General features: G+C 41.5%; 2 protein-coding genes across 2 annotated transcripts; both read right to left on the reverse strand.

Moving 5' to 3' along the window:
- Window positions 1–1,899: 1,899 nt before the first annotated feature.
- Window positions 1,900–15,695, reverse strand: LOC114474610 (extracellular calcium-sensing receptor-like). The gene is made up of 17 exons (XM_028465029.1): window positions 15,562–15,695; window positions 15,383–15,469; window positions 14,981–15,172; window positions 13,741–14,274; window positions 12,785–13,009; window positions 11,697–11,820; window positions 10,691–11,588; window positions 8,192–8,247; window positions 7,134–7,344; window positions 6,676–6,970; window positions 6,494–6,580; window positions 6,123–6,392; window positions 5,836–6,036; window positions 4,575–4,844; window positions 4,256–4,483; window positions 4,041–4,164; window positions 1,900–2,813 (listed from the first exon to the last, which is right to left on the reverse strand). Exons 1-17 carry the CDS (start codon window positions 15,562–15,564, stop codon window positions 1,900–1,902), a joined length of 4,719 nt encoding a protein of 1,572 aa, XP_028320830.1. The 5' UTR covers window positions 15,565–15,695.
- A 3,972-nt stretch (window positions 15,696–19,667) lies between these two features.
- Window positions 19,668–24,451, reverse strand: LOC114474118 (extracellular calcium-sensing receptor-like). The gene is made up of 6 exons (XM_028464159.1): window positions 24,348–24,451; window positions 23,940–24,225; window positions 23,038–23,862; window positions 22,715–22,936; window positions 22,509–22,632; window positions 19,668–21,379 (listed from the first exon to the last, which is right to left on the reverse strand). The coding sequence occupies exons 1-6, from the start codon at window positions 24,434–24,436 to the stop codon at window positions 20,475–20,477; spliced, it is 2,451 nt and encodes an 816-aa protein (XP_028319960.1). The 5' UTR covers window positions 24,437–24,451; the 3' UTR covers window positions 19,668–20,474.

Genomic DNA, 24,451 nt, shown 5'->3' on the forward strand with positions numbered 1-24,451 from the left:
TGCCTCCCAGGTAGAATGAGTCGGAGCGCTTATCCACCCTCTCCGTTAAGAGAGAGAAATGGGCAGATCTACGGGCTTTGAACATACTTCTTACGCACGCCTCCCTTTCACACCTGTTGCATCATGGAGATTGGTTCACGTCTGTTGACCTGAAGGATGTGTATTTCCATATTCCGATATATCCCCCTCACAGAAAGTACCTGAGATTTGCTTTCCGGGGATATGTTATGAATACCGTGTTCTCCCCTTTGGCCTCTCTTTGAGCCCGAGGGTGTTCGCACGATGCACGTAGGCTGCAATAGCCCTGCTGAGGAGGTGGGGCATTCTCTTGGCCACCTATTTGGACGATTAGCTGCTTTTGGCACAATCTTAATCGGAGGCCACAGCGCACAGGCACATTCTGTTACACCACCTAGCCGACCTAGGATTTGTGATAAACGCGGAAAAAAGCATGTTGTCCCCTACACAGAAAACTGTCTTTCTGGGACTGTCTCTGCGCTCGGTGACTCTCACCATCATAGGATCTTAAGGATCTTAAGCCTTCACCAATTGAGCCACTGGGGGAAGCTAGCCAAAGGGTTGCTCACTGTGAGCTGTGTTGTTACTAGTGCTGGCTTCAGCTAAGCGGGTTAGTGACATCCGTGCACTCTCGGTTCACCCATTGTGTGCTCAGCTCTTCCAGGACGATGTAAGGATGATTATGGAGCCCTTTGCGCCGACGGTGGTGGACCCTTCATCTCCCTTTGACCCGTTGGTCTTCCTGTCTCACAGGATGCGCAGCGGTCTCATTTGTCTTGTTCAGTCTGTGCATTACGCATGTACATGAAGATGTAGGGGGCCTCAGGAGGAGCAATCAGCTGTTTGTCTCCTGGGATAATTCCCAAAGGGGGAAGCCTGTTGCTAGCAACACTTGTCACAGGTGTTGCTTATGGGACAATGGGGGCCATTGCTTTGGCAATGGATCCCCATTTCCAAAAACAATGGGGCCCATTGTTTTGGCCAAGGAGGGTTGAGGTCTGCGGCTGCCTGAGGGCCTGCACCCACGCTCGACGTCCTGGGCCTTGTTCAGGGGAGTGTCTGTTCAGGGCATTTGTGCAATGGCGAGTTGGTCCTCGCTCCTCACGTTTGTCTGGGTTTACATGCTGAACTGTGATTGCTGTCCTGATGTATAACAGACTCTGCCTTGCGGGTTGGTTTTGTCGCTCGATAAGCATGTCTGCACAACCGGAGCTGCCAAATCCCATGGTGAGACATATTGCAAAATATTATGAAATAGAACTATAGGTTACTTTTGTAACCTTGGTTCTATGAGTAAAATGAGTGAGGTGTCTCACCAGACAAGTCTTCTTGCTCAATCGAGTGAGAAGAGGTGCTTATTTTGAATGAAGAACTGCACATCTGCCCTCCCTCTTAAAGAGGTCCCTGGCGGATGGACAGTTCCTTTCAAGCCAATCTGGGCTTGGCGGATTGAAAAAAGTGCTTCTGAGGGCTACAAGGAGTGTGTATCCCATAGTGAGACATCTCACCAATAGTTAATACTTCTATAATTTTTTTTTAATGTTTTCTTTTCATGGAAGCTCATTGTTGGTATGAAACAATTAAGTGCTACTTTCTACAGGATGCACCTAAAATTAAATTCACAAGAGAGATCTTCAGTTAAAGAGTGGTCATTGAATGATAAAAAATAACGTATTGGAAAATAACTATAGTTATTTAAATCAGTGTTGTCATTCCAAACAAAAGTCAGTTAGACACATGATTCATGTACCTTATATAGAATAATTTTGGCTTTTATTTATATTTTACAACCAAGACATGTAGACAATTGGTGCATGGATTTTATAGTAAAACCAACATGCATCATTTATTCTATACAGGAGTCCATGCTAACTTGTGTGTTCATGTCTTATTTGTTTTTCTTCCCATTATCACTTTCTTTGTGTTTCTCTCTGGTCTCAAGAGGATTATGTAACACTTGGGGCCAAACAGTGCCATCAGGAGGCCAAAGCTGGAGGCCAGAATGGCAAATACCTCCACAGCATCAGCATATTTGCCTGGTGAGTTAATATACGCTGGAACAAAGGCCACCCACACAGCACAGAAAATCAACATGCTGAAGGTTATTAGTTTAGCCTCATTGAAGTTATCCGGAAGGTTTCTTGCAAGAAATGCAAGCAGGAAGCTAAGTAGAGCCAATAGGCCAATGTAACCAAGTAACACAGCAAATCCCACTGTAGACCCAACTACACACTCGTAAACGATCTTGTCTTTGTGATATTGTGTGTTTTTATGTGGAGCCGGAGAAGAAGAGACCAGCCAAACGGTACATATTGCAGCTTGAATGGATGTAAGAAGGAAGACAGTTCCTCTTTGCTGCATCGCACCAAACCACTTCAGACTTGCTCCACCTCCTGGTTTGGAGGCTTTAAACACAGCCACAACTACTACAGTTTTAACTAGGATGCAAGAGACACAAAGCACAAAGCTGATTCCAAATGCTGCATGTCTCAGCTGGCACGTCCACAGTCTGGGTTGTCCAATGAAGAGAAGTGAGCAGAGAAAACAGAATTTCAGAGACACAAGCAGCAGGAAACTGAGCTCTGAATTGTTGGCACGGACCATGGGTGTCTGTCTGTGGTGGATGAACACCCCGAGAATAACAACACAGATGAATGTGCCTAACAGAGAGCTAGTTGTAAGGCAGATACCCAGAGGTTCATTGTAGGAGAGAAACTCTGTTTTCTTAAGAACACAATGATCACGCTGAGGGCTGGACCAGAAGTCACTGGGACAACTTTTGCACTCCAACGAATCTGAAAAACAGTTAAAGAGGGTCACCTATGATCATGCTGCACACCACACAGGCTAAGACGGTGTTTTTCAACCTTGTGGTCGCCTGAAATGTCTAGTAAATGATAAAAAAATTGCTGATTAAATTCATATTTTTGCAAGTTTTTAGATTAATATTCTTCTTCAAATTAACACCAACATCTCAAACAACTGTATTTTATACATTCACTTTCCCAAATATAAATCTAGTTTAAAAAAAAAATACAGTATAAAAATTTCAGAGCTGGCACATCTCATCACTATATCACACGTAACACTATATCCCCTCGGGATGAATAAACTAAGTATTCTGAATTCTGAATCACAAACATGAGCAAAAAGTAATAAAAAAAGCTTCTTTGGGGTTGCCAGAAATTTGTGATATTAATATGAGGTCACGACCCAAAAAAGGTTGGGGACCACTGGGCTAAGATCTTTAATTTACAAACCATAGCACTAGGGATGTAACGATTAATCGTAAGGCAGTTAAAAATCGATTCATAGGTACCACGGTTCACATCGATGCTCTGAAAATTGAATCGCAGTACTTCTATATATTAATCCTTCTGGAAGCGGACGTGATGGGCGGAATCTGCTACTATTATCTTTCTGGCCGCCATTTACTCTTAAACATGCTCATAAATGATTCTTTACTCCTTTAGCACCGAAAGAATATCTGTAATATTACGTGAATATCTGTAAAAGTCACATTTTTCTATTAGCTCTGTCTGCTAGCGTAGCTTCTCTTCTTCACTGGTGGAATAACTGCATGCCAACCGACCACTGGTTACCACCGCCCTCTGCTGGTCTAAACAAATATCTGACGTAAATACAGTAAAATGACTGTTTTTTTTTTTGTTTTTTTAAAAGTCCAACTGTTAAGGCACAAAATACATTTTCAGTTGCACTTTTAAAAAGAAAAAGAACTATTACGCAGTTTTGAATTGTTTATTATAGAACGAGAATTTAAATTAATAGGCTTCTTCTTCATTTGTATTATTCCTTTATTTATTTCATTCAAGATTTATTTTTAGTTAAATTGCATCATTTTGAATAGTTTATCAAGGGATTCTTTTTCAGTCATTTGTCAACATTCCCATTTTGTAAAATAAATCGCGAGAAAATCGTATCGTGAACCCAGTATCGTGAATCGAATCGTATCGGGAGTTGAGTGAATCGTTACATCCCTACAAAGCACAGAAAACACTTACTGCTCTGATTACTGATCTTTCCTTCAGGACAGGGAACACAGTCATAACAGCACACAGGCTGTCCTTTCTTTCTAGCCATGCGGGTTCCTGCTGGGCAACTCTCACTGCAAACAGACCGCGGCGGCTTGGAATGGAAAAATGCACAGTCATTCTTGATAATAGTGAAAAGTTGAAGAAAATATATGTCAGATTTTGAAAAGTAGAGTTGAAATAACCTTTTTTGATTCAAAGTTCCAAAAGATTTTGTCTTCATGCAGTAGTAGTTCTTCCCCTTTGGACTCCGATCCCTTAACGTCACCTACATTCACAACCTCTGTTCTTCCATCAGGGAGCCACTGCCAGTTCATGATGTCATAGATCGGTATGGCATCTCCGTTTTCATCAAATGATACTTGATCACCAAAAGATGTGGTGAAGTTTACTGCTGTTAAATAATGCACCATCTATAATTAAAGACAATGGAAAAAAAAGCATGAATTCAAATGCAGAAATTAAACTAACCATGAATAATAACAAAACCCTTTTCTTCCACACCTGCCACAGCTCCAGAGACTTCTGGTTAGCACAGCTGTTCCTGCTGAAAGGCCCTCTGCCTGGCTCACACTGAAGCATGTTATGAAGAGCATAGGCCAGAGCATACACTGCTTTGTAAATGTTATATTCAGGTCTGAGGTTAGAAAGATCCAAAAACTCAGTTTCTACATTATTAATTTGTTCCTGACCAGTGCACTTGGTCTCACTACTTTCTGCCTTTTCTGTAGGTTTGAATTTACACTGGAAAACATACTCCCAATACTGCCTCACCTGAAACAGAAAAGAGAAAAATAAAACAAGTCATTTAATCCGTGTACTGTTCGTTCTTTTGTTATTCTGTTTTAAAACCAAATCAAAATAACAAATAAACGGTATGATTATTTTATGTTCCTGACTCAAAACCTAAACAGAAATACAGAAAAATTAAAAAAACAGTCAATCAGCATTTTTCTGTTTTAAAATTATCTTGCTCTGTTTGTGTGATATTTGGAAATTTAAGGGAAACTTTGGACAAGAGACTCATTTTTTAAGCTCACCATACAGAGTGACCCACAGACGGGGTGAACTTTAACACCCAGACAAAAAAAGGAGCAACGCAATAAGTCATATTTTTGGTGAACTGGTGAATTGAATTCATAAATAAATCAATGAATACAAAAAAAGAGATGCTACGAAAATCATACACATTTTATGTGATTAAAGGAGCCAAAGGTGGTATAATTAATCTACTGGTGCTTCTCGTTTCTTGTGATCAACTTCTGTGTGTGTTGACGGCTGCCGTTAGTGGCTCACAGTAATAAAAAACGTGCAAAATAAATATTTTCACTGCCCTAAAAAAAGCTGTGTAATTGTTTTTGCAAAAGTGTCAAATCGTAGAAATTCTAGCATCCATTGTTTTGCCTACCAGCCTCACAGTCGATAGTCAGTCACCAGTTCATTTGGATACTATTTGTAACCTCCTATTTGCTCTGACAGAATGTGACATACTTACGTTTTCGCTGTAATTTCCCCATAAATATAAAAAAAATCTCACAATTTGAAGAAGATTTTGCCATTAATATTTTAATTTTAAAACAGAAAAAGCTGCTTTTCTGTTTTTGTGGTTTCTATACTTCTGTTTTGGTATTAAGTCCAAACCACACTGTTTATTTGGTATTTTGATTTAGTTTTAAAATGGAACAAACCAAAGAAGGAACAGTACACAGATTTCCTTTCAAAACAGACATTTAAATAATTATTTTATTTCTCTAAGAAACCTTACCATGTTGGTTTGTTTGTTGTCTGTTTCCTCTGGATGTATCTGTAACAAAAAGTCCATGAGCCCTGGGATCTCTCCTCTGCGAATAGCGATACCTAATGTTCCTCTCAGGTAAGGCATCAGCACTGGCGTTTGTAGCACAGAAGCTGCTGACCAGGCTTCACTTGCAATCCACTGCAAACCAGTCAGATTTTGTCTCACCACCTGTGCAATCAATAGATAATTTATTTTATGAACACTGTTGGAACACAAAGAGTGTAGTTTTCATGCCAAGCAAAATGATTTTGAACCTCTTTCATTAGCTGGATCATGTGGATCTCGTGTGCAAAGACCATGACTACACGGGCTGTTGATGTTTTCATCAATTCAACAATTCTCCTGAGCTCGTTCTGGTCACCTTCCCAGGGCAAAACCTCCAGGTAGGCCAGACAGCCTCCACCAGAGTGAAGCAGGTCTGATTGGAAGGACTGGGCAACATGGAGGCCATAATCATCACCACTGATCAACAGGCCGACCCATGTCCAACCAAAGTACTTCAAAATCTTGATCATAGCACGCACCTAGAGAGCAATAATAATGAAACCATTTGGTAAAGCAGGATTTTTCACTACACTGTTGTTACAATCACAAAATCAAACATCAAATTGCATGTGCATTTTACCTGGAAAGCATCACTTGGAATTGTTCTGAAAAAGGTTGGAAACCGCTGCTGATCACTCAGGCAGGAGCATGTGGCGTAATAACTCACCTAAAAATAAATAATCAAACCAGAAAACTTAGCCAGATTTAAATGTATATACCTGTTTGAAAATGCTATGGACCAAGAATAGCATCTTTACTTACAATCGGCATTTTATATAACCCCAGCACATTGGAAATGGCAATAGAAAAGGTTGACTGCGTTTCTCCCACAATCCCAATGACTGGAGGGATCCCTGAGCAGTTCTGCTGAAGCACAAACTGCTCTTCTCTCCCACTGGCCAGTGATATCGCAGCACTGAGCCCAATGAGAAGCCCACCACAGTTATCATAAAGACTGTAGCCCAGGGTCACATTTGGAAGGAGGTTGGCATTTTTGTTGATCTCCTCAACTGCAAAGGCCATCGTCATGGCATGTCTGAACCCTAAAATATTAAAGCTGACACACAAGAAGCCAATAATTAAAGAATGGAAAATGATGTAATCATGTTGTGCACATTCACACTCCATTTAAGTTGCGTGTGTGTGTGTGTGTGTGTGTGTGTGTGTGTGTGTGTGTGTGTGTGTGTGTGTGTGTGTGTGTGTGTGTGTATAGTACTTACTCACTGCAGTGGGGCTGTTGTGGTTCAGAGGTGAATGTTCCTTCATCCAGGACTGAAGTTAGGTGCAACTCAAACAATCCACCTAGTACCACATCCCCTGGTTTGTGCATTTCATTAAGAATAAACTTTTTTTGTAAATTACAGGATGGAGGAAGAGAGGAGGAGCATGACGATGATGAATAAAAAAAGAAAAGATAAATAAGAAAACAAGCTTTCGGAAAGCCCAACATGATTTGGCTTTCTCTCCCAACGCTCTTTCATTTCACCATCCAATGTCCCTCCTTTTTATATTGAGGGTTGGTACCATCCAGTGACGTGCAGTCAGGGTAGGCAAGGTAGGCAGTGCCTACCCAAGGGTGAATTGATTTTTTGATTATTTGTTTTAATTACAATATAATTGTAAATGATTTATTGTTCAATTTCCGATAGCCTACAGAACCTATGAGTTTAAAAGTTTCAGCATTTTGTGCGTTTCATTGACCAAATGACTGAACAGCGCTATTTCCTGGTATGGCTGCACAGTCTCACTCCGCTGTATGGCAGGAGGAGGCCAAGCCCTCTCCCAAAGAGCGTGGCTGCTACAACTGCTATGTTCTCTAGCTCGTGGGCGGGATAACACTACAGGCAGGATGACAGTGCTAGAGACAATAGAGAAACTTTTTTTGAGGAAAAACAACTGCTTTTTAAAGATTGGAGACCAAGACCTGCAGCAGCCAAGCTGGATCAATTCACTAATGCACTGTGAACTTACGTATAGCATTTAGCATTGCACGGTTATGTCCAAAGGCAGGGTTGAGAGCTGTTCCTGACTATGGGGCCAGAGGCAGAGCAGCAATGTGCTTTTGGAAGAGGGTGTTGCCTCCTCCTGCCTTAAAGCTGAGTACCAGGAAATAGCGCTTTTTGGTCAATGAAACGCACAAAATGCTGACACTTTCAAACTTATAGGTACTGTAGGCTATCGGAAATTGAAAAATAAATAATTTATAATTATGTTACAATTGAAACAAATAATCAAAATATCAATTCACCCTTGGGTAGGCACTGCTTACCTTGCCTACCCTGACTGCACGTCACAGAAGACAGGGCAATGTCAAGCCACGCCCCCACGCTATGTCTAAAGTGTGATTTTCCGCAAAAACAGTTTCTCTGTCAGCTTGGAAAACGGTAGAAAAGGGCTAAAATCGGGCAGTTGGATTTAAATTGTTTTTTAAGCCAATAGATGAAGCTAACCCTGAGGTAAAGAATTCCAAGTTTTTTCTGTGGTATTATTTGCGATTGTCCGTAGTTCTTTATTGCTGATTCATCCTTCTTTTATTAAACATTTAGGTTAAAGCAGAACTAAGTAACTTTTTCACCTTAATCAATCCTTCTCGTAGAACCTCTGTGGGTAATACAAGTTTATGGGGTGATTGGGGGCTCTTTCATCTCCCCCTGCTATCTCTGGTACAATTGTGTGTGTGTGTGTGTGTGTGTGTGTGTCTGCGCAATAGGGTGACAGGGGAGACAACTGGCTGATCACTTCACTTATCATAAATAGTGCCACTTTTACGGTATAAATGGTCAACAGTTACTGAAAGATGAATTCACTCAGAATGTAGGCTTATTCAAGAAGGTAACCGCCGCTTTCATTTTGCCCCTGTATGTTTAGGATACCTCTTGCTGCCCGTCTCACTGTAGTGGGAGAGAGGAGCTGCTGTCTCAGGGGTGCGGAGTGTTTACGACAGTGACATAACCAAAAGGGACCTTTAGGGGGAGCGCTGGGCACAAGTTACTTAGTTCTGCTTTAATTGGTTGTTTGTGTTCACGTAATATTATTGGCTCATTTACTTTGCAAAAGGTTGCAAAGGTTTTTTTATTCTGTGACTTTTTTGTCTCTCTCTTGCTGCCGGAATAACACGCGAGCTGGTGTTCCGGGACCTGATGATTCACAAATTAAGCACTGCCTATCCCCTATCCTAACCTTAACCCTAACCCTACCTAACCCCCCTAGCCACTTAACCCTAACCCCTAAACCGAACCTTACCTATCCCTAACCCTACCTAATCCCACTAGATCCCTCCACCTAACCATAAAAATACCAACATAGCTCCAATGACTGCTTCATAGGATTCATTTAATGCCATATACATTTTACCTAGATTTGAGTGTTGGCCTTTTGGATGTTTGGACACATGTTTTCACAATTGGACCTTAACACCTCAGGAGCAATGCTGTTGAAATGTTATATTTACTTAAGAAATAGAGAAGTTCCTTGTCCCAGACTAGCTGCAGCTGTATGTCATGTAAGTGTTCAATTTCGGCTCTGGCGCTTTGATATATGGGAGTTTTACCACCGTAATAAACATTTGTTGCTTCCTTTCTTTGTTCTTTAGCTAAAGCTTTAGATACCATATGTTGGGTTTCAGGTTTCTCGTCAGATTCATATATGTGTTTGCTTGGCTGTTCGTTCCTCAGTGTAGCGTTTAGCTCTGCTGCACTCAGATCTACTCATCTTCACTTTGTATTAATGAAATATTATGTTTATATCAAGAAGGTGTCTGCGGAGAATTCTTCACATCATCACTTCAACATTAGGATAAAGGGGAACCTATCACAACACCTTATTCATGTTTTTGACAGTTAATTACACAGTAATACTAGCCTTATGTTTAAAACTTCAAGTAAAGTGTTACTGGAATAAGTTCTAATAAAAATCACCCAAGATTAGGATCAGTCTAAAAACCCAAGGTGACAAGAATAGTGGTTCATGGCGGGCATATGTTTGTATGACAAAGTAAAGAAAGTAACACATGTGAATGTTGGCTTTACAGTTTAATATTTAGTTTGTTGGAGAGTTTCCAAAGAACGACTACAAAACAGACACAAATTCTGATGGAAAAACTATTTACACCACTTTGCAGCAGGACAGAATAGTTTACTGATGGCAGAGATAAGAATACATAGGCTAATCTGATGCAAAAGGGACATGAAATGTGTCACTATAATAAAGGTATTAGCAAAAACCTATCTGCAGCAGCAAATTTGACAGCAAATTTACTGTAGGAACTAAGGGTCACAAATGACGCCACATCTGTGAAATCGTTTTTTGTGTTATGCTATGTATACTTTTACTAATTATTCATTCCTATCTATTATATGCTTTTGTCCCAGGGGCAGATATCGAAATCAATTAAATAAACAATTAACCTTAAAAATGATTTAAATGTTGAAGCCAATACAGTCTAAAAACTTTCATGTTAAGTGTTTTCATTCTCTGAAAAGATCATTGAAGTAAATGCATGAATGTCTATATTCAATGGGTTGCTAACCTATCATAGTGTTTAGCCTGCATTCTACCAAGTGTAAACTGGAGAAGTTCAAAGAAAATAAATAAATCATTTTAAAAAATGTATAGATCACAATGCAAACATACAAACATATTTTATTAACACCACCTCTTAAGATATAAGATAGATCTTTATTCGTCCCACAACGAGGAAATTTGGTTTGTATCGCAGCAGAAGTATTAAGCATCGTAGCACGTCTTACACAGTGTTTTATTGTTATTAAAAATCTACTTTTTTTCTTTTCCCATTAGGTGCTGTTTTGTATTTTTCTCAGGTTTCAGTAAAATTATATAACACTTGGGAGCAAACAAACAGAACAGTAATCCAAAACCTGAGGCTAATATGGCAAATGACTCCACTGCGTCCGCATAGTTTCCAGGGGAGCTGATGTAAGCAGGAATAAATGCAAGCCACACAGCGCAGAAGATCAGCATGCTGAAAGTAATGAATTTTGCTTCATTAAAATTACCTGGCAACTTACGTGCAAGAAAAGCCAAAACAAAACAGAGACATGCCTGAAGACCAATGTACCCCAAAACACACCAAAAGGCCAGGTTAGATCCCACACTACACTCCAGGATGATCTTTGAGCGCTCATATTCAGTATTTCTTGATGGATAAGGGGGAGCATCAATTAACCAGGCAACACAAATAATTACTTGAACTGCAGTGGAGCCAAAAATGATGGCCCTTTGCTGCTTGGGCCCAAGCCATTTCATTATGTTGTCTCCTGGCCTGGTGGCAGTGAAAGCTGCCAACACCACTAGAGTCTTTCCCAGAATGCACGAGATACAGAGTGAGAATGTGATGCTAAAAGCGGTGTGACGAAGCATGCAGGACCAAACAGTTGGTTCGCCAATGAAAACGAGGCAGCAGAGAAAACAGAGCGTTAGTGCGAACAGGATAAAGAAGCTGAGCTCAGAGTTGTTTACACGCACAATGGCCGTGTTCCTGTGGTAAAAGAACACAGCAAAGACAGCCATGGTGAGGCAGGCGCCTACCACGGCGATCAATGTCAAGATTATCCCCAACGTGTCATAGGCCAAGAACTCCACTTTCTTTGAGATGCAGGCTGTTCTGTTTTCATTTGACCAGAAGTCCTCAGGACAAAATGTGCAGTCAACTGAATCTATGAAGAAAAAGAAGGGTTGAAGATAATTTTAGCTAATACAAGATTACAATAAATATACTACTGTATATGCAAATATATAATATATAATTCTTTTTTTATGCTCACTTGTCTGATTGCTAATTTTGCCTGTGTCACATGGTACACAATCAAAGCAGCAAAGAGGCTCCCCACGACGGACAGCCTTCCTGTACCCTGGAAAACAGCTGGTACTGCATATAGACACTGGCACCTGAGGAGATACAGGTGTTGGACTAAAAGTCGCTCAGGGAAACATGCACTGGGACATTATTAAAGAACATTTCAGGAGTTTGATGACCACAATGGAATGAAGAGAGCAATTTGATCAGTCATTGAGCCTATTGGACAACTTTGAAGTTTCTTTACCATGTCTTAGTTTAATTTTACTTCAGGGGTTTTTTACAGAAAGGTCGAACAAATTAGCATTATCCCTCTTGACAAATTTGGAAATGTTGCAGTTTATTACAAGACAGCGAGAGAAAAATGTTTGCTCTCGAGTCATTTGATTGAATAACTAAACATGCAAAGGAATTTGTCAATGTTTATTTAATGAACTAAAGCATTCAAATGTAAAAATACCTAAGAACTCACAAAAATATCTCCCATTATGTACTAATAAAGTTTACTCAAGTAATTTAACTGGGTGCAAACCAACAAGATTATTTTAACTGGCCAACTGAGATTATTTCAAGAAAAGATCAAATACTTCCATCATATCCATTTGTAAAATAGTCGACTCACTTCAAACTCCAACTTAGTCACCAATGCAAACTATTTACTATTTTATTTATTTATTTATTCAGAGTTTTTCACTTATGGAACATATTGCCTAGGGACCTGAAAGACGTCATATTTAAAAATGCTTAAAAATTATATTTCTACCAATCTTAATGTATACATCATGTCTATTTAATGTATTTTTTGGTGTAATAAAACTGTGTCTTGATGTACCTTTTAATGCAATATAATATTCTTTAACTGTATTTAATTTTGTACTAGAATAATGTACTAGAATCTTGGACTAGCAACCACCTCCATGGAAGCTAATGGGGATCCAATGAACAAATAAACAAATATCCACTCTTTCCTATTCTCCTCACTTACCTCCACCTAAACCTACAGAACTTCAACAGTTGGCATCTGATGAAGGTAAAAACATAGTTTGAGCAGCTTGCCTTGCTCTGATGTCCCGCATACATTATTGCACTGTCTTGAATAACCAGCTCCTCTCCTGCAGACTTGGTTCCATCAAACAAACCGACATTGACAAACTCTATGTTTCCACCAGTGCCTCTCTGCCAGTTGATAACATCATAATAGGGGATGGAGTCTCCCTTTAAGTCAAAGTTGACTTCTTCACCATCAATATCAAAAGTGACTTCCTGAAGATAGTGCTGGAGCTTGAAAAAAAAAAATGTTTACTGTTAATGTGAAGAATTTAAGACAGCATGCTGCCAGAAATACTATTAAGGTAAATATGTCGCAAAATGGGAGAACTTGTAGAATGTGATGTGAGAGCTTGTGTATGCACAATGCACACACATGTGAAACAAATTGCATGTCACAAATGATGTGAAAAAAATGTTAAATGAAATTTTAAACCTAAAGAAAATAATCACACATGCGTGATCTGAATGTGAAGTCACAAATGTGTAGACTGATATTTACACGAATAAAATGACAGCTGCAAACTTGCAATCCAACATTTACTCACGTGTTTTTTTTTTTTGTATTACTTGTGCCAATTATCGTTTATAACCACAACTCTGAGAACTGAGATGTTCGTTGTGTAACATATTTGTACCTGCAGAAATTTAGACATTTTGTTAAACACCTATTTGGTACATTTGTACCTGTAGAAATGCCTTGAATAAAAGAGTTGTGTGTATTGCTTCCCTTTGTTTAAGTTAAGTAAATAGTGTAGAGAGATTAGGAATGTAAAGTGACCAAGCGGTTAATGTTTTTTTACAAAATGTCTACATTTCTACAGGTACAAATTCATTTCACGTGTGTGGATTTTTCATACACAAGCTCACATGACGTTCTACAAGCTCTCACATGACACTCTACATGCTCTCTCATTTTGCAACATATCTACCTTCATAAAATACCTATGAATACTGTTTAATACCTGCCATGGGTGTATGTTGTTGCTTTGAGCGCATGAGTTGTTTAGAAAAGGCCCACGGTCTTTCTGACAGAGAAGCAGATTGTGCAGGGAATGAGCGACTGCATACACAGCCTTGTAGACATTATAGGCCACCCGTGGGCTGGATGTATTCATATAGGCTGAATGTTGCTCCAGCAGCAGCTCCTGCCCTGAGCAGGATGGGAGCCGGGAGCCAAAGGACTGAGATGAACTGCAGCCATAGAGAGCCTCCCAAAGCTCATGCACCAGAACATTATCGGGATATTGCTGAGGGTTCACTGTTTGCAAATACTCCCAAAGCTTTTGGATGTGACCTTTTCTGATGCCGAACCCAATGGTGCCACCTAGGAAGGGGTAATACTCACTCCCTGTGAAGACAGAGGCTGTGACCCAGGCCTCACTAGCCACCCATTGGATTCCAGTGATGTTCTGATTCATGTAGTCTCTTAAGAAAGGTGTCATTTCTCCCTCTGCTGAGAACACAACAACCACCTTGGCTAAAGAGCTACGCATCACCTTGACAGAGACACATAAAACAAGGGATCAAAACACACAGATCAACTTACAACCAAAGAAAACATTTACGAAACAGAAAGATTATTTCACAAATCCGGAAAAGTCCCTTTTCCAAAGGTGAGGCTGCCACTTTGTTTTTATTATATTCTCTTTGTGAATAACTTTGATTAATTTATTTTTTTGAGGACTTGAGTTTCCATAGCCCACACAACCCTGAGGAGCAAGCGGGTTGTAAAATGGGATGGATGGATGGGCTCTATTTTGACATTAAAAACAATACATATATTGAACAAAGTTTGCCAGGACTTTAAAGATATAGCAGGGGTGTCAAACTCATTTTAGTTCAGGGGCCAAATACAAAGTAGTTTGATCTCAAGTTGGCCATAGAATACAAAATGTGTAAGAAACCAACAATATCCAAGCAAACAGTGGTAGATATCAGTCCCAACAGGGTTTTCACTTTAAATTTCCTAGATCTTGTGACCAAAAATTGAAGGATTGTGTAATAATTTTTAGTTTTCTCATTTAAAAATGAGTGCAATCATAAGAAAAAAGCACCGGGAAAACTGTGAGCCCCTGCAAGTCATGTTTTACTGTCTCCTGCGGGCCAAATGGGTTCCCACAAAATGCCGGATTTGGCCCCTGGGCATAAGTTTGACACGTGCTCTATCGAATGTAAATACAATATATCTTTGTAATTGGGTACCTGCATTATCTCTAGTGCCCGCTTGCGATTGTACAGCAGAGGAATCATTTCTTGGTATGCCACACATACTTGGGTTCCTTGCAATTCTTGAAGCAAACCTTGTACTGCAAAGCGGCCGTATTCATGGTCTCCTCTCACCAGTCCCACCCAAGTCCAGTTGAAGTGGATGAGCAACTGGGCAATAGCCTTTACCTGAGTTTGGAAGAAAGAGTAAATTCATCAAGATATAATCACATGAATTTCTCAATAAAAAAAAATAATAAAAAAAAAGGACTTTCCGGTTTGAATTTTTCAAATCTTCAATGTTGAAGTGTTTTGCATAGGGAACCTTTACACTGTAAAGCTGTTTGTCAGATGACTGAATTATCTCAGATATGTTTCCCTTTAATTTTCTATTTTCACCTGATAGTCATCATTGGGGATTACTCTGAAGAAAGTGGGGAATTTTCTCCTGTCAGTGAAACATGCACATGATGAAAAGTAGCTGATCTGTGCAGAAAGAAAAAAAGGTGACATCTGTATAAGAAAGATTAAAAATAAAAAATAAATAAAACACTTTAGCAGAGGAAGACCTATTTTACCATGGGGATCCTAAAAGGTCGCAGAATTCTTGAAACCACTATGGACTGAGCGGATCCAGATTCCCCGATCACAGCCAGGAGTGGAGAGGCTCCGCTACATACGGGAGCGTCTCTTTCTTTCAACCCATTCAGCATAGCCAGAGCAGCCCTCTGACCAGTGAGAGGGTATGCACACGAGTCAAAGATTTTGTAACCAAGGGTGTTGTTGGGCAACAGCTCCGAACTTTGGTTTATCTCATCCACTGCCAGCCTCAAGGTTTGAGCCCAGCGGAAAGCCCTGGGATCAAACCTGCAGCTCAGAGAACACAGGCGCAGTTAACAAACAAACCCTTCAGAAATAAAGAATTTAAAATAATGCAAAAATATACATCATAAAAATTATTCAAGCTTTAAAGGTCAATGCATTATTCAATAAGTCTGTGGGTGTAATGGAAATGCAATCTCATTTTGAAAATGCATATATATTGCATTATTCCTACAAGTGTTTGCAGAAATGTACCACTTTACCCATAGATGCATAGTTAGGCTCACCCATTACACTTGACTGGAGGAGGTAGATAGGTGCTGTTCAGGTCAGGCATTTCCTGGTTGTAATGTAAGGGAAAGATCCCTCCTATGACAAAGTCACCTTCAGCCACAAAGTCAGGCTGGAAGCTGTTTTGAAGAGTGCACACTTTCGTTGCAGACGTAGCTGGAAAAAAAATGCTGATGGACGGTGCGCTTGTTAAAATTAGGTCACTAACTGAAACGAGCAATGGTAACAAAGCAAGAAGATGCATCCTAAAGTCGGAGAGAGAGACAGAAAGAGTGAGCGAGCAACAGATAAGGCTAGTTATACTGTATGCAAGAAGTGGCCTTCCTATTATTATTCACAGTGTTTTTAGATTGGACACCTACAACTCCACCCATATTGTTTATGCATACTACAGAACAAATCTGATGTTAGTAACAATTCCACATTTTGACGTAAAACAACCGCTGCAAACCAAAGTTAGCCAAGATTTTCCCCATAACGGAACGAGTAAAAGGTTAGCACATCATAAAAGTTTGGGGGATGTGATACGATAGCAGATAATGGGCTCACAATGATACAATACAGTCATTTGGAAAATGGAAAAAAGACCCAAAAAAACCCTTCGCTTTTATAATTTGTTTTTAACAATAACCATGCTTCTATTAGACTTTTACTCTGGGTATGATCTTTTTAAGTCAATAGGAATTAAAAAATATAAAAACAAACCATAACAATCTGGTGTGTAGAGCAGATCATGTGGATTTTTAATTTTATTTATTTATTTATTTATTTATTTATTTATTTATTTATTTATTTATTTATTCATTCATCTGACTGATATTTTTTAATCTTGATTTAAATCGGCAAGCATTGGCGAGCCTGTCCTGACTTTAAAAAAGCTTCATGCGCGCCCCAGGGCCTGGTTCCCTGGTTCCCTCGCCCACGCTGGGGCCTCCCCTTGGCCGTGCTAGGTGGGTGTGTGTGGGGGCGCGGCCGGTGGCTCCTGTCCTGGCGGATCCGCGTCGGGGTGGTTGGAATGCTGGCTGGAGGCGCCGGGCCCCGTGGGTGCCGTGTCTGGGCGGGGGTACCCCGGAGGTGGGTCTCTTGGTTCGGCGTCCTGGGGTGCGCCCTCCCACCGTCTGCCCGGGGACGGGCTGCGGTTCGGCGAGGTGCCGCGCCGCCTTGGTCGGGATGGGGATGTTGGCTGGGGCCTGCTGTCCTCCGGGCTGTGCGGGCGTCGGGGGTGTCTCATGTCGGCGCGGGGGTGACTGGGGGTGGTCTCCGTGGGTGGGGGGGGCTCTGCTGGCGACATTGATGTGGGGTTGCGGTGCCTGGCTGGGGGGCATGGGTTCGCCTACCTATTGCTGGCGTCTGCGCCGGGGTTGGGGCGGGGTTGCTTGGCGCTCCGGGGTGGTGCTCTTTGCTGGGGGGCGGCTCTAGCTGTTCCGGGGGTTGAGGTCGGTATCGGCCACTTGGTAGGTCTGTCCTGCTATCTGCGGGCTGGCGGGTGGGTGGGTTCTGCGCCTTTGGCTGGGGGCCGCTGCTCCGCATCGGTCGTGTGCCATTGGGGTCCCTCTTTCCTGTGGTGGCGGCCGCCGGTCGCTCTTTCGCCGGGGGGGCATTGCCCCGTGGCCTGCGCTGTCCGGTGGGGGGCAGGACCTGGGCAGCTGTCTTTGTGCCATCTGGGGCTGCGCGGTCTTGCTGGGTTGTGGCCTGTTCCTGGGCTGGGGGGTGGGGGGGTGCTCCCCACGGGGGTCTGGCCCGGGGGCTCGCCCTTGGGGGTTCCCTGTCCCGCGGTGGTGCCCTTTGGGTCCGGCGGGTCTGGCCGGCTGGCAGGGCCGGTCCTGGCGGGGGTCTGCCGGGGCGGGTGGTACGGGCCGCGCCCTGCCATGCCTGCGTGTGCGGCCCCGAGTGGCCCCGGCTTGGGCGGCGCCCTGTGAGCCGGGCTCTGCGGTGTGGCTGGGCCCTTGGGGAGGGCGAGGGGGGGCGAAAGGCGATCTGGCGCGCTCTGGGGTGCCTGGTCGGTGCGCCTGGGGGCCAGCGGGGCGGCTTGCAGCATCCCCTTGGTGCCCTCGGCGGCTATGGGTGTGGTTGTCGTCCCTGGGGGCGCTGCTCTTGGTGCTGCTTCCGTTCTGGGTCCTTCTGGCCCGGGGTCCGGACCCTGCTGGCTCTGGGCCCCGCCCGCCGGCTGCCCGTTCCGCGCGGCTCTGGCCGTCTGCTGGGCGGGGGCCTTGGCTCCTCTGCTGGGGTCTCGGGCGGGGGGCTCTCTGGGCCCTTCCCTCGGGGGGTTTGGTGCTTGGGTGTGGGTGGGTGGGGGGGGCTGGATGCTGGCGGGGGGCCTTGGGGTTGGGGGTTGGGGTCGGTGGGGGGATGCGCTGGGTGCTCGGCTGCTTGGGGCTTCCTCGGATGTGTGTATGGGGGGCGGTGGCTGCCTCGGCCTGGGATCTTGGGGGCATCTGGGGGGTTGCCTGGGGCTCCCTGGCCTCCGCTCTTTCTGCTGGCCTGGCTGCATCTGCGGGCCCAGGGCAGTTTCTGGGATTGCAGTAGCGTTTTTTTTTTTTTTGCACATACACTGGTCTACGATGCACTGGCACACCTTGGGATGTGGGATAAAACTCATACTGGGCTTAACCTTAGACACGTTAATCCCAAATACCTGCTTTAGGTACTACCATTCACTCATTCCCCCTGTTCACAGCCACCACCATTATAGCTAAGCCTCACACTTGTCACCATACTGGCTGGATTACACAACATAATAAGCACAATATACTCTACAATCTCACATCTCACCCTCACTGCAAAACAGTCTATTCTTCCCCACCATTTCTATTTCCTGCCTTGAGTCTCTTCTCCCTGCTCCCTTTCTCCTCCCCTTTCCCCTTCCCCTCCACTTAGGTGTAACACTGCTCTCCCTTTTTATATCTTCCCTCTAATAAAAGTTTTCTTACCCTTCCTTAGGGAGGGCTGGTGATGGTCACAATTAAGCAATAAAATAAATCAATGTATTTTATTGCAATAACAAAATATGCATTGCTGTCTCATAATGATTGCACTTCCTGTGGTGTTGACCTTTGACAGCATGTGCAGACAAGTAAAAAAAAAAAAAAAAAAAGCTTCATGCAATAAACAATGGGAAAATACGGTAATAGAACAGAAACATAGAGACACATAAAAATTAATGTAAACGGAAGTTTTTCTAAAACCTTTTAATTAAGTTGCATTAGTTACAAGTGACATGTATGATAAAATATCAGAATTCTAAAACTGAAAAGAAATACAAAGAGATTTAATTTCCAAATTCAGTTGCATTCATTTTCTGACCAATTATATTTACATACACAGCAAGCCATATTTTTACTTTCACTATATGCAAGAAAAAAAAAAATTACAACTTACACTGTTGATTCATAACAATAAGTACAATGATTCAGAACCACAATTTGACAGCAGAAACAGCTCCTATTACTCTTTTAGTGCTTGACTTGAACCTCAAAAAGATGTGATGGACTGATCTTGAACGGAAAATGATCTTAGAAATTTAGTGTTCCTCAAACAAGTGTTCCTCAAACATTCATAAATATTTTGTGGCACAGAATGTTGACTTGCTGCAACAATTAAAGTTTGGTTAGATAACACAGATGCTTTCATCTGCCCCCATACAAATTTTAAATAATTTTTTTAATACATTTTTTTGTGGTGATTCAAATGAAGGTAGATGATGCCTTTTACCAACTCCCACCCAGCTTTCCTGCTATTAAATCAAATCAAATCAAACTTTATTTATAAAGCACTTTTCATACAAAGTGTATAAAGACAGTGACGTATGGTACATGGCTGGGTACAGAGGATCTTGGTGAGGAGACACCATCTACTAATGGGATTTAAACTGGTGGGTTTTTAGTTACTTCTGTAACCTTTAAGCCACCATTTTTTTGGATTGAGATAAAATCGTTCTTTGTGGCCAAAGACTTTATACCCACTAATCATTTCTGAAATGAAAACTCTGTAAATACTCTTCATCTTCATTGTCATGTGTTACGAGGCTAATCAATGTAGTTTTATTAGGAGGGTGTGAGGGAGCTGTAGTGACAGGTTTATGCACCTGTATTTTCACATTTTGATCTTACTAATTCATTCTTTGAAATACATTTATTGATGGGTTTTATTTGTGATCCTTGACTTCTCTTTCTTGATATATTGCAATTCTGCAGATGTGCTCTTGTGTTCCAGTGACATTAAGTCAAAGTGTTTAACGTTTTATAACTTTTGTATCCCCAAAGTGACTTGAGTTTGAAACTTAGTTTTATTGTGAGACTTTAGTCTGTTGTGGTACTGTTGTCAAATTTGCTTCGTACAAAAACAGAAAAACAAATCCTGTTATTGGAAAGTATTATAATTATGGCTTTTTACCCCCCATGACATGCTTTTTGGTGTTTTTCTCTGGCTTTAGCAATATAATGTAACATTTGGGAGCAAAAATGCTGATTAATAACCCCAAAGCTGAAGACAGTATTGCAAACGTCTCGACAGCCACAGTAAACTTTCCTGGGGAGCTGATGTACACTGGTATAAAGGTAATCCAGACTGCACAAAATACCAGCATGCTGAATGTGATACATTTAGCTTCGTTAAAGTTGTCAGGTAACTTTCTTGCTAAAAATGCCAAGATCAAACATATAAATGCAAGAATTCCTATATAGCCCAGAACTGTATAGAAAGCAGCCTCAGACCCTGGGTTACATTCCAAAACAATCTTGTTATTGCTGTATCTAAAAACCATATCAGGGAAAGGTGGGTTTAAGTTTAACCATAGTATGCATATGACTATCTGAACCAAAGTGCAGGAAAAAACTATGATCCTTTGCTGAGTGGGACCAAACTTTCCTGCTACCATATTGCCAGGGAATGTGGCTTTAAAAGCTGTGACAACAACAATAGTTTTCCCTAAGACACAAGATATACAAAGAGCAAATGTCACCCCAAAAGCTGTATGGCGCAGCATGCACGTCCAGACTGTTGGCCTACTGATAAAGGTGAGCGGACACAGAAAACACAGAAAGAGAGAAAATAGAAGAAAACAGCTCAGCTCAGAGTTACTGGCCTTTACAACAGGTGTACCTCCATAACGGACAAAAACCATGATAATGGCCAAGGACAGTGTGGCCCCAAGTAGAGAAACAACTGTGATAGCAATTCCCATTGGCTCGTGATATGACAAGAACTCTTTTGCTTTGGGAATGCATTCATCTTTCCTTTCATTGGGCCAGAATTCCTTTGTACAGGGTGTACAATCTGCTGCACCTGAGGATGACCCAAAGACAAAACTATGCAATTTGTTATGGTACAAATAATGTTTGCAAAATAAATAAATAAATAAATAAAATAGAATAAAAGTCATTTTTCATTTTTTTTTCTTACATACAAAATTCAGTGAAACATTACTGGAAGTTTTATACAAAACGCTGACATTAAGCTTTCATTATTATAGCATGACACCTGTCTTTAGCATGAATAAGGTGTCATTAGGGCTGTCATTAAGTGTCATTCGCTAAATCATGATTTTTTTTGCTAAATTATAACACCTGTGGAGCAATTTTGGCATTTTTTGCTTTTTGGTTAGGTGGAGGGATCTAGAGGGGATAGACAAAGTTAGGGCTTAGGGTAACAAAGGGTTAGGGCAGACATGGGCAACTGGCGGGCCAGGGGCCACAATTTTTTGCAGCCCCCAAAGCAAATCCCCACAAATTGTAATTCGAGAAGAAGGAATATAAAGGCCAACATAATACACAAAATAACTCCCAATACACACAAATCGACAGCAAAAGGGTACCGGTACACAGAAACAACAACAAATGATAACAAAGACAGGCACAGCAACCACTTAAACAAACAAAATGACACAAAAACACACAAAAACATCAACACATTACAGAATAGCTCCAAAGACACACAAACTTACACAAAACAACTGGAAAATACAGAAAACAACAACAAAAATACAGAAAGTGACCCCAAAAACACAAAAATCGACAATTAAAATGCAGAAAATGACAGAAAAATACACAAAATCACAACAAGAACACAAATAACAAAAACCCACACATAATTAGTAAAAACTGACAAAACCACAAAACTACGAAGACCAAAAAAAAAAAAGACAAAACCCTGTTTTCCCCTGTATTAATGCTCATATTGGTCATTATTCTGAATGCTGACATTAATATTGATAATGTTGGCCCTTGGTCAGATACAATCACATTTTTATGGCCCCCGCTGTGATAGAGTTGCCCATCCTTGGATTAGGTTAACGAACAACATTTAATGACAGCCTTCATGACACCTTATTCATGATAATGACAGGTGTCATGTCATAATAATGACAGCGTAATGTCAGCCTTATGTATAAATTGTTACCCAAACTTCTGTGTACCTGATATGTTGGCTATAGTTCCTTCCGCACATGGTATGCAGTCAAAACAGCAAACTGGTTTTCCTTTTATTTGAGCTTTTCTGGTACCTGCTGTACAAACATTAGAGCACAGGGATGAAGGAACCTGAAAGAAAGAAAGAAATGTATTCACACAAACAAATATTTAACAATATTTTTTATTTGCATCGTACATTGTTGATGCTTACTTTTTTCCCTGTCCTCCAGACGATATCATCCTCGTGAATGCTGAGCTTGTACTCCCCACTAGCTGTTGATAAAAAATGACCCAGAGTCACATGCTGCACCTGCCCGTCTTTCAGTTGCCAGTTAATGAGTTCATAAGCAGCAGGAGGGTCGCCGTTTTCATCAAAAAACACATCGTCTTCGAACTGGTTTCTGAATCGTACTCTTTGTAAGTGATCAGTGACCTAAGAAAAAGTACACCCTGATGGTTAAGTTCTGAAAAAAAAAAGCTTGTTCATTGTGTGTCTGCAGACAGATGCAAGGTATTTTCTCCCCTGGATCTCACCTGCTTGGGCTGAATTTCTGATATATTGAAGCACAACTTTTCAGCCTTTTCTCCAGGCTTTTTGCAGAATAGCAGATGATGAAGGGCATGTGCAACAGCATAAACAGCATTATACACATTGTAAGACACTCTGAGGTGTGTGACATCAAAGAAAACATCCTGGAAATTTTCCAAAGTCTCATTTCCTGTGCAGAATTTTTTCGTTTTCACGGTGACTGTTTGTGTACCAGGTAAATTGGGTCTGCAGCCCACCATGACCTCCCAGAAATCTCCCACAAAGGCTGCATTCGGATCCTTGTAGGGGCTAATACTTGTCAGAAATGGTTTCAGATTTGGGATTTCTACCTTCTGCACTACAAATCCAAGAGCCCCACCAAAAGCTCTGTACATTTCAGGTGTGGAGGGTCGAGCTGCTGTTATCCAAGCTTCACTAGCAATCCACTGAATCCCTGTAATGTTCTGCTTTACCACCTCTTTCATCAACGGGTAGAGATCACCCTCAGGAACAAATGCCAGAATCACTTTGACAGTTGACTGTTTGATCATTTCTACAACATCCAGAATTTTATCCATGGAGTATGTACGAAGGACTGTGCCCACAAAAGCAACGCAAACCCCAAACTTTTTAACCTCCTCAGTAAAAGCAAGAACCCCATTACGCCCATAATCATTGTCTGACTGAATGGCTCCAATCCACTGCCAGCCAAAATGCCGGATAAGGGCTGCCAAAGCTTTTGCTTGGAAGTAGTCGCTGGGAATTGTCCGAAAAAAAGAAGGATATTTCTCTCTGTCGCTGAGACATGCACATGTTGAGAAATAGCTTACCTAAAAAAGAGGGAAAAACATTAACATTTATGTCAAAATCAAGAACACAAAAATACAACATAATCTTTTTATCTCACAATCGGCACTCTGAAGGGTCCCAGAGTTCCAGCTACGGCTAAAGACTGAGTCGATCCAGACTCTGCAATGAGGGCAGAGATTGCTGGAGGACAAGAAGAATTAGATTCTTTCTTCTCTATTCCACCTGCTAGTGTCAACGCAGCACGTAGAGTGTTAGTCGGAGATGCACAGGAGTTGAGGATCCTGTATCCTAGTGATATGTTCGGCAGTATAGTCGAGTTCTTGTTGATTTCTTCAACTGCAAATATCATCACTTGAGTCCATCGAAAAACACGCAAATCAAGTCTGAAAAAATTTTTCAATGATTAAAACAGTAAAAAGTAGTAACAGGTGCCAAATGACATGTAACAAGACAATTACAAGCATGTTTGTATTATTTGGAAAAAGGTTAATACAGTAAACCATACCCTGCACAGATCACTTTGCCAGGCTCCCTTACAAATGAGGAAGTGGTGGCTATTTCTTTGTTGAAGACTGGAAAAATCCCTCCGATCATTATTCTCCCTTCTTT

This window comes from Gouania willdenowi, chromosome 13 (assembly GCF_900634775.1).
Source record: "Gouania willdenowi chromosome 13, fGouWil2.1, whole genome shotgun sequence".
Lineage (NCBI taxonomy): Eukaryota > Metazoa > Chordata > Actinopteri > Blenniiformes > Gobiesocidae > Gouania > Gouania willdenowi.